At 37.6% G+C, this 13,791-nt stretch overlaps 1 protein-coding gene across 3 annotated transcripts in view; it reads right to left on the reverse strand.

The window, feature by feature from the left end:
- The window catches only part of MUSK (muscle associated receptor tyrosine kinase), a 90,609-nt gene that overhangs the window by 48,576 nt on the left and 28,242 nt on the right, over positions 1-13,791 (reverse strand). The window contains exon 6 of one of the 3 annotated variants that reach the window (XM_044265153.1): positions 2,495-2,524. The exons of the other annotated variants lie outside the window; for them this stretch is intronic. Coding sequence (XP_044121088.1) covers positions 2,495-2,524 — 30 coding nt within the window. The remainder of the gene's footprint in view (positions 1-2,494; positions 2,525-13,791) is intronic. 3 annotated transcript variants of the gene reach the window in all.

A 13,791-nucleotide genomic window follows, 5' to 3' on the forward strand; every position in this document is an offset into this window, starting at 1 on the left:
AAATGCAGTCCAGGTCATCAGTTTTAAAAGTAATGTGGTATACTTCATATCAGGTAAAATGTTCATTGAATATCTCTATTGTGCATTTTATTAGCATCCAAAACAGCATAAAAGTGTTTTTGTTACATAAGCGAGTTAATAGACGGGGTACGACATTACTTAGTAATTTGGAAAACATTTATGACTGTTTTGGTATGGATTTTTAAAGAAAAAAACAGGATGCAACTCTTTCTATAGTCTTATCCATTATTCTCCAGTTCCTGTGGGCAAGCAAGTTATTGTTCATCTGCATCATGGGAAATAGACATGGGCAATCTATTTATCTCTGGGTTTTCTCTCATGATATTTGTTCATGAGTTTTGGGCTTTAATTTCTCTTGGGTAAATTTACAGTGCTAACTGCAGGTTGAGAATCGTACTTTCAAAATTGGGCTTAAGCAGCCAGTGATTCCAGAGTCCTTTATAGCATACTTATATTATGTTCTTATTCTCACCCATCCCTCCCTCCTTCTCTCTCTCTTTCCATTTTCCAAAGCACTTTCAGATACATAATAAATCTTACTATTGATTGTCATTTTAAGGGATAATTTGAATTTGTGGTAAGGAGGTGGAGCTATTATTCAGTCTGAAATTGCAGTGGTGGTGCAATGGAGGAGCGCCTAGGGCAGAGAATCCTAATTAAGTCCCGAAAGGAACAAGCCGTTTGGCTGTAGATGAGTTTCCTCTCCTTTCTTTCTTTTTTTTTTTTTTAAGATTTTATTTATCAGAGAGAGAGAGAGGGAGAGAGAGCTAGCATAGGCAGGCAGAGGCAGAGGGAGAAGCAGGCTCCCTGCTGAGCAAGGAGCCTGATGTGGGACTCGATCCCAGGATGCTGGGATCATGACCTGAGCCGAAGGCAGCTGCTTAACCAACTGTGCCACCCAGGCGTCCCTCCTCTCCTTTCTTGTTAAGGAAGTAGGACCAGAGGAATACTTCAAGTCCCTTATAAATTCTCTTTCTTTCTTTCTTTTTTTTTAAAGATTTTATTTATTTAGTTGAGAGAGAGACAGTGAGAGAGAGCATGAGCAAGGAGGAGGTCAGAGGGAGAAGCAGACTCCCCGTGGAGCTGGGAGCCCGATGCGGGACTCAATCCCGGGACCCTGGGATCATAACCCGAGCCGAAGGTAGTCGTCCAACCAACTGAGCCACCCAGGTGTCCCATAAATTCTCTTTCTGAGTATTATTTCAAAGGACACAATGAGCTCACATGGATTTTATTTTCTCTCATTTTTTCCTTTCTTTGTTTTATTCTAGTGTCCCTTAAAGAGGATTTTGTTTTGGTTTGGTTTTGTTTTTTAGGTTTATTCAGTAATAAAGTCCCATTACTTTAGAATCAAGTACTTGATTACTAAACAGGTTACTTGATTCTAAACAGCAATGACAGAGTTGAAGTGAAAGCAAATAAAAACAAAAAGAATCACGCAGGAGCAGGTGAAATGATTTTATCTAAATTTGGTCATAAGCAACCTGATGTTTAGAAAGAGAAAACGATCTCAAATACCTTATTGGGATGCTCAGATAAGGAGGGGCTATTTCGAAGACTACCAGCCTAAGGTTTCTTCCTAGTGCCAAAATGCCAAAATATGAGAACCTGTGAGTCTTATCCAAAAACCATAAAAGGTTATGTTAGAACGGCACAAAGTTTGAATCTTAATCAGGATGGAAGGTGCTTTCTTGGAAGAAAAACTCTTTTTCTACAAAGTAGGGTTCCCCCACCAAAAATTTGATTTCCAACTACTTTCCTCAAACATATTCCACTAAATATATGTATGTATCTGTGGGCAATTAAAATTAATTTAAATTTGATTGATTTGGTTTGGTTTGAAGCAGTTACATCATACTTGTCTTCTTGGAGTAGTAATAATTAAAACCTAAGCTGGCATCTTTTTTTTTTTTTTTAAGATTTTATTTATTTGATAGAGGTCACAAGCAGGCAGAGAGGCAGGCAGAGAGAGAGGGAGAAGCAGACTCACTGCTGAGCAGAGAGCCTGATGTGGGGCTCGATCCCAGGACCCTGGGATCATGACCCAAGCCTAAGGCAGAGGCTTTAATCCACTGAGCCACCCACGCACCTTCTAAGCTGGCATCTTAACATTTTTACATTCCTCCAAAAATTGTAACACCCCCTCATCCCCCTCCCCCCCATAAAAAAAGGCTTTCAATCAAAAGGTACCTTTCTATTCCAATCTGTGAGATTTATATTCTCATGCTGATTATGTCATTTTGTTTGCATTTTCAGGTTACTTAATAAAAGTAAATGGTCAATAAATACATTATAAAGTAAAGCAACCCATCTAATAACACTTGGTCAAATGCTGACAACATTCCCCACACATCGTGTGTTATTTCCTAAAAAAAATAACGGCACTTAGATTTGTTTATAAGGTCAGCAAAACCAAACAATTGAATAGAACCAGACTTTTAAAAGAAGCAGGGCAAAAAGAAAAAAAAAATACCTTTAGTGTCTTGTTCGGGTTCACTTTCTTCTATTAATAGAAATAAGACAAAACAAAAACACACAATAAACACACAAACAAAAACAACACATCATGAAAAGGGAAAAATCTCTGACCACAGAAACATCAGTTGTGCAACAAGATTAATTAGAATCTGCTTGTTTCTTATTTCAATAAGAAACAAATGCAATCAAGGGAAACTGCTGACCTTTACAAGCAAACTATTAAATGACATAAAATTTCAAATTACTACTTTTAGTCGGGCAGTACTACACAGAAAACAAACTACAGCATACCCAACAACATAGCTCAGTCATGCATTTTTATTTTAATGCTGACAATTACCCTTTCTTTCAAGGCAACAGACTGCCTACTATTCTGATAAATTGTGTTTTCCCTTTGTTAGTGTGGCTTCTCCTTTTACAAGGCCCTGCTGTGAAGTCAGTGAGCTTGAATCTGGGATCTCAACTATCATTTCTATGGCAATAGACTCATGTTGTGGTAAACAGAGGATTAGGGGGTTTCTGCAGAACAGAGCCTACCACCAACCGAGATTCTCTCCTCCATACCCACTCCCGGAGGCTGCTCAAGAGCAGGGAGGAGCAAACCCTGATCTTGTAGGAAACCACCAGTGAAGCAAGCTCCAAAGTAAAATGTAAAAATGTCTACACTGGCTATGCAGAACTGAGCATTTGTAATTTTTTTTAAGTCCCAGAAAAGAGACAACTGCCAAATTAGTAGTTCCAAAATGTTTAATATGATAACTATATCAGAGGTAGATCACACATAGAGCTCTGTTTTTCTTCCCTGAAAGTTTGTGTCCATGTAGGCCTTTCTTCTTCAAATTTGTAACAAGCCAACAAACGCTGTAGTGTTTGCTTATAAGTATAAAATAGCAATGCTATTGTTAAGGACCTTGAATGCTAAGAATGTATTTGCATAGCTAGTCCTAGGTTCTGGGTATGTGCACACACTATCCCTTTGCATTGATAATACTCAGCCCATTTTCCAGACAAGGAATTTGGGACTCAGAGCTTTGCTGTATGTTCAGAGCCAGAAACGCCACAATCCAGTTTTCATACTTAATTCCCTGTTCTAACGGGCTTCATAGTAAGAAACCCTCATTGTTGTACTTAATACTCAATCCCCTTAAATGTAAGCAAACTTACAATTTCCCCTTTTAAATTTTATTGTGATTGAACATTCCTGCCTCCATCAACCACGTCAGTGGTACCTTCCTCTTTCATTTTTTTCAAGGTCAAAGACAACTTAAAAGTTGTTAAATTGAGTACATCTATGGTGACAAGGAGAGTTAGAAACTTTCTGTCAAATGTACCTAAACAAAGAAAAGTACTTGTTTTTTTTAACAAAACCCCAAGATTGCCTGGTATTTGATACTAGTTTTTTTCATGCTGAAAACTGATCTTGTGGATATTTGAAACTGTAGAGATCCCTGGTTTCTAACACAGATATTAATTAGGAAAAATAAATGAAGGTCCATGTTTGGGCCAGATTAGCCCTGAAAAATTACATTTGAACGCCTTTGGGCTAAGCATGTTTTCCTAGTTCCTCAACACAAATGTGCTTATTTCCAAATCTTACTATTTTTGTTTTTCACCAGCCAAGGGACTATCTGTGAGTAGCTGGGATGGGTTTGGGACTCCTCGGGAATACGAAGTGTCTTCATTCCCTGGCAGCTATTATCTCCAAAAATTTTTTCCACTAAAGTTCAAAGTCCTCAGTAAATTTTGAGAATCTTACTCGCTCATCATTTTTGTTTTTCCCTTCCCTCACGCACTACTCTTTTTTGAGTTCTGGAGCAAGTGCAGGTACATTCTCAGTCTCCTTTCAATTTTGCTTAATTTTGCTTTGATCTTTTACTGGACTGTACCTGAGAGTATACACCATGCTGACTTGCCTCTGTTCATCTTGCTTGATTTGTTTGGAATCGGGAGCAGTGTGAAGTTTTGAAAGAATGCACCCATTTCCTCCCCTGTGGATCCTCAAAACCAACTCAAGAGATGAAAGATTGTCTATGATTTACCATTTTTCTAAGAGGAGGCCTAAAAGTTAGACTAGAAATTATATTTTCATATAGAGACTCTCAACATTTCTTTCTAGGCATAAGTGCAGATATACAGCTCTATACAGATGTATTTATACGTGCATATATATTTATACAAGTAGAGACCGCATTCACACACATGCACGCACAATTGATATTATTTTAAATTAGAGAAAATGATGCAAGAATAATCTACAAAACCTATTTAAGCTTGAGTACACTCATTTGGTGTTAGGAGATTGTTGGTCATTTCGAGGTCAGGTTATAGGCCTAGTTTTTCCATGTATCCTGCTTGCTTAGCCTATGATCCCTCTTGACCTCTGAGTTCAGAGTTCAGTAGATAAAACCTACTGTTTTACCACCTATCGATTTTTAAATATTTGGCTTCATGGTCTTTATTCCCATTTAACTGTTTTATGTATAATGCATCAGTGTTGTCATCCAAACTGATGTGTAATCTCCATTGCGGGGTGGAGGCCGGGAACAGCATAGCACACTTTACCTTCATTATGTGTTCTTCTCCCCCTAAAGTTTAGCACAGTCTCTTGTAGAAAAGAAGAAAATACTTAAACAAGGAGCTGGGTAGTGATTCATTTTCCTTTTCTACTTTCTTGAAATTGTTCAAGAAGACATTTAGAATAGAGAATCAGAGACTTCTCTTATTGGAATAATTGCAGATATAATCAACATCTGAGTTAAACAGTATATCCATCATTTTCTTGAATACTTGGATTTATGGTGAACTTAGTACTATCATAGCAACCCATTTAAAATACTGTTAAAAAAAAAAGGAATATATTCTAAAACAAATGAAAATCAGTCTCTTTATAATTACCACCCACAAGACTTAGTTTCTGTTCCTATCCACTGGAACAACAACAACAAAAAAAATCCATCAAATATTTTCATTTTTCCAAGCTTACTAGCCCCAGGTCACCATGCTGATTGCTTACTTTTGAACTTTCTTATCTTACCTACTTATCTTAATTTACCCCCAGAACTAAAACTAACACACACACAGAGAGTCTCACAAAATCAAAGAATAGTAGCCTCTTTCTAATATTCTACTTCTGTGACTATGTTTTTATTTGTATTTATATAAAAGGGCAGTTAGGTCAAATCCCATTGAAAATCATGAATCATGAATATACAACACCTGTTTTTATACTTGCTCTTCAATTTTGAACGTGTGTGTATGTGAATATGATTTGATTTTAAGAAAGATAAATTAAGTTTTTCCTATTCGATTCACTGTATTAGTTGATTGGAGAAGAAATTTGAAGGGAAATGTATTATATAGGAAGAGGGAAAGCCCTCAAGATTCCCTGGCAGAAAAGATCACATAGGTCACATAGACCTTGTGGAAAGAAAGAAAGAGACCAGAAGAGTAAACAGGCAGAACTGTGGGATGCGTCCCATCCCTTAAGACTGCAAGGATGAGGAGACCCAAGAAGGTGACAGGAATCTGGCCACCTAGACCAAAATCTCAATAGAGGCGGCCTTTGGATATTCTTGCTCTTTGTAGGTTGGCATTGTTTATAATTTTCTTCATAGACAAAAGCTTCAAGAAATCTCTGATCATCTGGTACTGTCAGGACACCATTCTAGGACTTTTTCATTTTTCAATAAAATGATTTGCACCAAGCAGTTAAAAAAGTGACTAACACACAGCTAGAAAGTACTGGAGGCTAATTTTGAAGTCAAGTCTTTTAGCTCTTCCTTTCTTTTGTTTATTATTTTTTTTTCCAGAGCTATTTGTAGCTAATGTTTATCTTCCTGACTGATGAAAGCTATTTCTCCATCTGTCTTTAAAAAAAGAAGTTGTATTTTATTTTTAAATTTCAACCTGCCTTAGGGAGCTATGTTCCAGATATTTATCGTGTTGAGTACCCTTTTTGTGGGTGTTAAAAGCATGTACTTAAATCCATTCCTCGCTTATCTGAGAAGAGGAATCATTCCGTAGAAAGAGAAGTCCATTGTTGAGACCTTATTAAAACATGGATGCTAATCAATACTAGATTGTTTGAATTCATTCTTAAATAGACTGCATTTGTCTCACCTAGCACTGTATTTTAAGAATTATTGCTTTGGCGATTCCTAGTAGAAGACAAGCACCTCAGATAGCAAAAAGGGTCGTTTTAGTTATTTTACCTTTTACTTAAAAAGTTGGCTCAGGGGACTGTTGAAAAGTAATCATATTGAGGCTCCGTGGCACTCAGTTTCTGGATTGATTCTTCTTTTCTTTTCCAGTCATGTGATAATAACACATGTGTCAAGATATCACATGTGTCAAGAACATGTGATAATAATAATAATAAACCCGAGTAAATACCTACATTTTCTTTGCTGACTTCTTGGTAGCTAAAGCAAAGAAACCCGACCCTGGTGTGCCGCCACTGTTTACATTTCTGTTTCCTTTGAAGCAGAGCAATGCGTAAGGTTTATCCACTGTGGCTCTGTCTCTGAGGGAGTCAGAATGCAGGCTCCTTCAGAAAACATGCACGGCCCCCTCACAAACAGCCTTCCTTTGCATCTTCAAAGTAAGGCTGGCCTGGCTCTGTGACATCACGATTCTCTCAAGTGGCTTGGGCTGGAAACATTTCTGTGGCCTTCGAGATAATAACATTTTCCCAGCTTGTAAATATGGATGTTGAATCATGACCATGAGCAAGAAGTGTTTATCAAGTAAATCAGGTAAGAGCCACACGAAGTTAACTTGTTCTTTGTTTAGTCCTAGATGGAGGTGGGAGCCAATAATAAGAATATTTTGGCTCAAACGTTCTGAAAAGGTATTAGAACTTTAACCATAAGGCAAGGAGGATGTTGGACTTCAGTTGTGATTCAAGTTTTCCATTCTTTAAAAAAAGCGTATATTCTGGGTTTCATGGAAAGAGATGCTAAGCTGCTTAATTGCCAGGACAGAAGCCTTTCTTGGTTTCTCCTTTTTAAGGGTTTAATTTTGAGATCATTTTAGAGTGATGGAAGAGTTGCAAAGATAGTATAGAGGGTTTCCAGTAATTTTCACCCATCCTCTAATATTAACATCTTACATAACCATGGTACATTTATCAAAATCTTAGTTCACTTTTAAATCACATTTTGACCTAATCTCATAAAAGGAAGGTACTTGAGCTCTGACAGCAATTAAAGTAGGTAAAATTTAGTAAGAACAAGATTTTCTTAAATTTTAAGATAATGATTATTATTACATTATTATTATTACTATTATTATTATTTTAGCTCACTAGAAGTTTTAACTGGGAAAAGAAACAGGAGCTATAACCTTAAGCTTAAGACACCATGATATCCTGGTTGTCTAAAGAGGCTTGGCTTGGGAACATTTCTGTGGTTTTTGAGATGGAGTTCCAGATGTCCAAATAGGACCGCAGCCTCTAAACTGTAGGTCCCCATGCTGAAGAAATGACATTTGAAAACCATGTCTAAGAAAGGACACCACATGTTATAATCTCGGTGTTAGTCTGTAAGTCAAATTACGGCTCATTCTAGTTTTTATGGCTCCCCAGTAGATACTGTCTCATACTCTCTAGTCTGTCTGTTACTCCCTGACTCAGCAGCACCCTGTGCTCTCATGATAAATCTGCTTCTCCGCACCCCCATCACTGTGATAGGATCTGTTCCTCAATCAAAGCCTTGATGGACCTCACCTCTCTGAAGCTTTCCCTGACCTCCCACCATCTCCCCTGCCCTGTACTTCTATCATTGCAAATGTTTGAACTTTAATTTTTGTAATTACTTGCTTACATGCTCATCTTCCTCACTGAATTTGAAAACTTTTCCAGAAGTGAGCCATCTTTTTAATCTCTGTATCCTTAGAAATAATCTCATTCCAAGAAATACAGTAGTGAATAGGTTTAAAGTTTATCCTAACTTTTATCCTATGAATTACGGATAAGATTTTTCCTTAAATTTTAACCTTTGTTTGGAATAAAGACATTCCAAGTAGAAATCCTCAAGTCAGTGCTTCTCAATTTGTGGTAATGGACTACTTGGGTAAGGTTCATTTGGGAAATTGTTAGAGGGCCCTAACACAGACCTATTAGATCTGAATCTCTGGGGAATGCATCCTTGAGCTATAACTTCCCATAAGATTTGCAGAGACTTTTGACGTGCATTGAAGTTTGAGAACTACTACCTTGGAGGAAGAGTTGTATTCATCCATCAATTTTGTTATTTTCCATTTCTTTCCATAGAGGTTTTGAAGTGAATATAGTTAATGATGTGACAGTAAAGTAAACGAAATAACAAACACATTAGTATCAGGGCAAAGGAGACTTCTGGTCGGTTTAGTGTAACAGATACTGCAACGTGGATTCCGAGATACGTGCCAGGTGGGACAAAAAAACAAAGTAAAAATAAATTACAGCATTCGCACTACAAGGAGGGAAACAAAAGTTCACTTTCTCAGGAGAGGCCATTCCTCTCTCACCCAGGCACTTAATTTTTAAAGCAATTTTTTACTTAATATTTACCTTAAAGTAATGAATGATGGAATGATCGATATTTTCAACAAGATTTTTTGGCAAACTGCTATTTCTGTAGTGAGTTAAATATGTGGTAAGCCCAGGGTGTGCACTAAGGTTGTTTTGATTTTCCTACTGCGGATGCTATGTTTTTTGTACAGGTTGACTCTAAACAGCCCGTTTCCCCTTTGCCAGTAAAGGCACATCTTCATATAGCTTCTTAGGTAAGCTTTCTCTTATCACTTGTCCCAATAGGGCCAAACCAAAGTTATAATCTCTAACAAGTACCAAGCATTCCAGTGTAAAACATTGCTGATTAAAGGTAGATTTATGCTCTTTGGAAACCAGAGGAGCAGTTGGTAATGTTGACATTCTATTTATGAAATCTGAGAGACCTAACCAGCAATATTCTCTGGGTAGACTGTAAACATAAAAAAAAGGCAAGAAGACCACCAACAGCCAATCCAGAAGCCCCCATGTAGACACAGCATATATGCTACCTTAGTCCATTTTAAGAACCCTATGTTGTAAGTAATATGGCCCCCATTTCCCAAATGAGGAAGTAGACTTGCAAAGGTTGAGTAAATCATCCAGCCTCATGTAACTAGAAGTGGCAGAGTCAGGATTAGCACCAGATCTGTCTGATGCTAAAACATCTGAGCACTCCACATTCTAGTCTATGAAACAAACACAGAGAAAGGGAGAACTCAAGAGCCAGGTAACTGGAAGATATCCTGGCCTCAGAACCAAGATGTCTGAGGTCCTTGCTAACTTGGAGAAAGTACTGATTTTTCTAGTCCCAGGTTTCCTGATCTGTGGAACGGGGGATGGAATTACCACTTCAGACTGAACACCCATGATTACTCTTCTAATGCAACCAAAGTTAAAAATCAACTCTCTTTTAAAGAAAAAGATAGGTTTTTGTTTTGTTTTGTTTTGCCATTGAACTTGATTGCTTCTACCTCAAAGATAAAGATGACACATGGATGAAAGAGCTATGATTATCTCCATAAGTGTTTTTAAAATCATCACTTCTGTTACACAGAAGTTACATTAGTCCAAGAACTAACACTGATAACTATTATCTGAGCAAGGGCTCTGTACAGTCTTGTAAGAGCTTTAAATATGTTATCTTAGTTTATCCTTTTTACAACATATGAGATACAAAGTATCTCAGAAACTGAGGTGCAAAGAGACTAAGGAAACTACCTGACATTCCCCAAGTGTTGGGGCCAGATTCTGAATTCAGGAGTTTACTCTAGACTCGGGAGCCCATGTACATTAGCCAGTACTTTAAGTTCCCTCTAAAAATCATGCCTTGAGGCAAAAATGAACTATTGGGACTTCATCAAGATCAAAAGCTTTTACACAGCAAAGGAAACAGTTAACAAAACCAAAAGACAACTGACAGAATGGGAGAAGATATTTGCAACTACATATCAGATAAAGGGCTAGTATCAAAAATCTTTAAAGAGTTTATCAAACTCAACACCCAAAGAACAAATAATCCAATCAAGAAATGGACAGAGGACATGAATAGACATTTCTGCAAAGAAGACATCCAGATGGCCAACAGACACATGAAAAAGTGCTCCACATCACTTGGCATCAGGGAAATACAAATCAAAACCACAATGAGATACCACTTCATACCAGTCAGAATGGCTAAAATTAACAAGTCAGGAAATGACAGATGCTGGCGAGGATGCAGAGAAAGGGGAACCCTCCTACACTGTTGGTGGGAATGCAGGCTGGTGCAGTCACTCTGAAAAACAACATGGAGGTTCCTCAAAAAGTTGGAAATAGAGCTACCCTATAACCCAGCAATTGCACTACTGGGTATTTACCATAAAGATACAAACGTAGTGATCCGAAGGGGCACGTGCATCTGAATGTTTATAGCAGCAATGTCCACAGTAGCCAAACTATGAAAAGAACCTAGATGTCCATCAACAGATGACTGGATAAAGAAGATGTGGTATATATATATATATACAATGGAATACTATGCAGCCATCAAAAGAAATGAAATCTTGCCATTTGTGATGACGTGGATGGAACTAGAGGGTATTATGCTTAGCGAAATAAGTCAATCAGAGAAAGACAACTATCATATGATCTCCCTGATATGAGGAAGTGGAGATGCAACGAGGGGTTTGGGGGGTAGGAAAAAAATAAATGAAACAAGATGGGATTGGGAGGGAGACAAACCATAAGAGACTCTTAATCTCACAAAATAAACCGAGGGTTGCCAGGGGGAGGGGCTTGGAAGAGGGTGGTGGCGTTATGGACATTGGGGAGGGTATGTGCTATGGTGAGTGCTGTGAAGTGTGTAAACCTGGCGATTCATAGACCTGTACCCCCGGAGCTAATAATACATTATATGTTTATAAAAAAATAAATTATTAAAAAAAATCATGTCTTGACTAGTTTATCATTCATGGAAGTGAATATACTAATTACAATTTGAAGGTCATATATTTGATTCCTGAGGGAAATAACTTAAGTAATAGTATTTGAATTCCATATTGCCATTGGGTTCTAAAAGCTTTCTATTATATCTTTCCAGGATTCAAAGTTGTTACATTTTGAAATTAAGGCCAGTAGAGACATGGCCTTCTCTGTCTTGCATGGTATGAGATGAGTCTCTGTTGCGTAAATCAGCGCATTAAAGAGAAATAATGTTTCCTTTTTTGCCTATGAATGTTTGAAATTGTGCAGCTCATTTTGATACCTAAAAAAGGAAAATCAGAGTTTACTCTGATTAGATTATGTGTATTTCAGGTTGCAGTAACTTTTCATTTTCAAATAATGTAACATCCATGGTATATTAAACAATTTAAGACAAATCTTTGAGGCACATTTTTTTTCTTCAAACCTGCAGTTAAAGAGGGCCTGTATTTTTCACTTGTAGTATCTGTTCAGTGCTATAATTATTATATAACTTTTTCTTCAGGGACAACTCTTCAACTAAAGGACTGCTATACCATTGTTTCTCGAAAGCACTATGGGACTTTTTAGTTGGGAATGCAACGTTATAGCCCCTTAAGTGGAAATCAGTGGCTAGAACTCTTCTTTTAGAGCATGCACCTTATTAATCATGCAGGTTTAATATTCCCCGTGATAACCCCCAGGGCTATCAAAGACTTATGCCTTTTTCTTTGGTTTGGTTTTTAGATACACAGTGTACTCATGACAGCAAATCAAACCTGTTAGTGGCATCAGGCAAGTGGAATTGATGCCGGGAACAGGACCACCGCAAATTTTATTAAAACTGCAAATCACTGAGAACACAGCACACATTGGGGTTTAAATACCTCTCTCTGTGGCATTTGTCATATTAAGAGCTGCAGCATAAACAAAGGAAAAAGCAAATCAAATGTTGTGTCCACATTGCATGATTGCTTCCACTCTTCTGGATGCAATAAGGAAAGCTGATCTCTAGGAAAGAAGGCAGCCGGAAGTCTAACATTTTTGAAGACAGTGCTGGTCTCCTCTAGTTCGATCTATTGACATTTGCCTCTGGGACATTATGTGTGTGTATGCATGTTTATATGTATGTGTGTGTATATGTACACATATATATGTATATATACATATATATGTTTATACACATATATACATATATGTATATATAATGTATATGTATAATGATTTAGTTTTATTTTTTGGGATTCTCTTGTAGTCTGATATACTGCATATATCTGCAAAAAATCTTCCCCAAGAAGCTTTTGATAGACCAAGTCAACCCTAAGGGTACATGAGAAAGCCTTTCAGACTGCACAGAAACAGACAGTCAATACTCCAGGGCCTTGACAGGTGATCGGGGCTCCTGCACTGAGGCCACTTACATTCCCCTGGTGGCTCACCTTCCCTCCTCACTCCCCAAAGTGCCTCTCTCAAGTGTTGAGACAGGGTTTTGCTTTTTGAGATCTCCAGCAAATGAGGTATTGTCTAAACACCTGGGAAGCCTACAATAACCCTCGACCTCAGAGGATTCTGTTCTTAGTCTTGGTCTGCTTCAAGGGCTCCCATCTGCAGCTTTGTACTGGTGCTAAGCCACCTCTCCCCACTGCTGATTGCTGACAGAGAACCCTCCCTTGGTTCCGGCTCCTCTTCTGCCCAGTCTTTTCCTTCATGGCTTTAAACCTCCAAGAGTAAACAAGGTAATACTAGAAAATGCAATTGACTGGGAGTCCAGTATGTTCCAAAATACATTTATTTTTAATGGAGTCTCAAGTATTCTGCACTTAATCAGTTTGTATACACAAAGCAGAATTTATCTGAATGTGAAATTCACAGAAAGTAATAAAATCGACACTCAGCTCCAGTGAAATAAATCATTTCATAACAGTTAAGTCAAAGCATATAAGGGAATCATGTAAGAATATAGGGAAATACAAGAAAATTAGATATTTGTAATTTTTTAAGTGGATCTTTTTCGATGATTAAAAAACTCAACAATGACTTCTTTGCTAAAAAAATTATATTAAAAGTGTTTAATTTCTGTGGTGTAGTGTTTATTCAACATGATTTTTTAAAGAGAGAATATCCCTCTGGTCAAAAGCAGGAAAGTGAAAATCAGAATCTTGCATTTTAGAGGTCATCCAAAGCCTCCATGATGCAATCTCTCCTTAAAAACTTCAGTCCTGCCGTCCAAATCATCCCATTCCATTGCCACTTCCTGTGCCACTGAGTGTCTGTCTTCCTGGCCTTTAGAGTACTTGGAGAAAACTGATTCAGTAGGGATA

This window comes from Neovison vison, chromosome 9 (genome assembly GCF_020171115.1).
Source record: "Neovison vison isolate M4711 chromosome 9, ASM_NN_V1, whole genome shotgun sequence".
Taxonomy (NCBI): Eukaryota; Metazoa; Chordata; class Mammalia; order Carnivora; family Mustelidae; genus Neogale; species Neogale vison.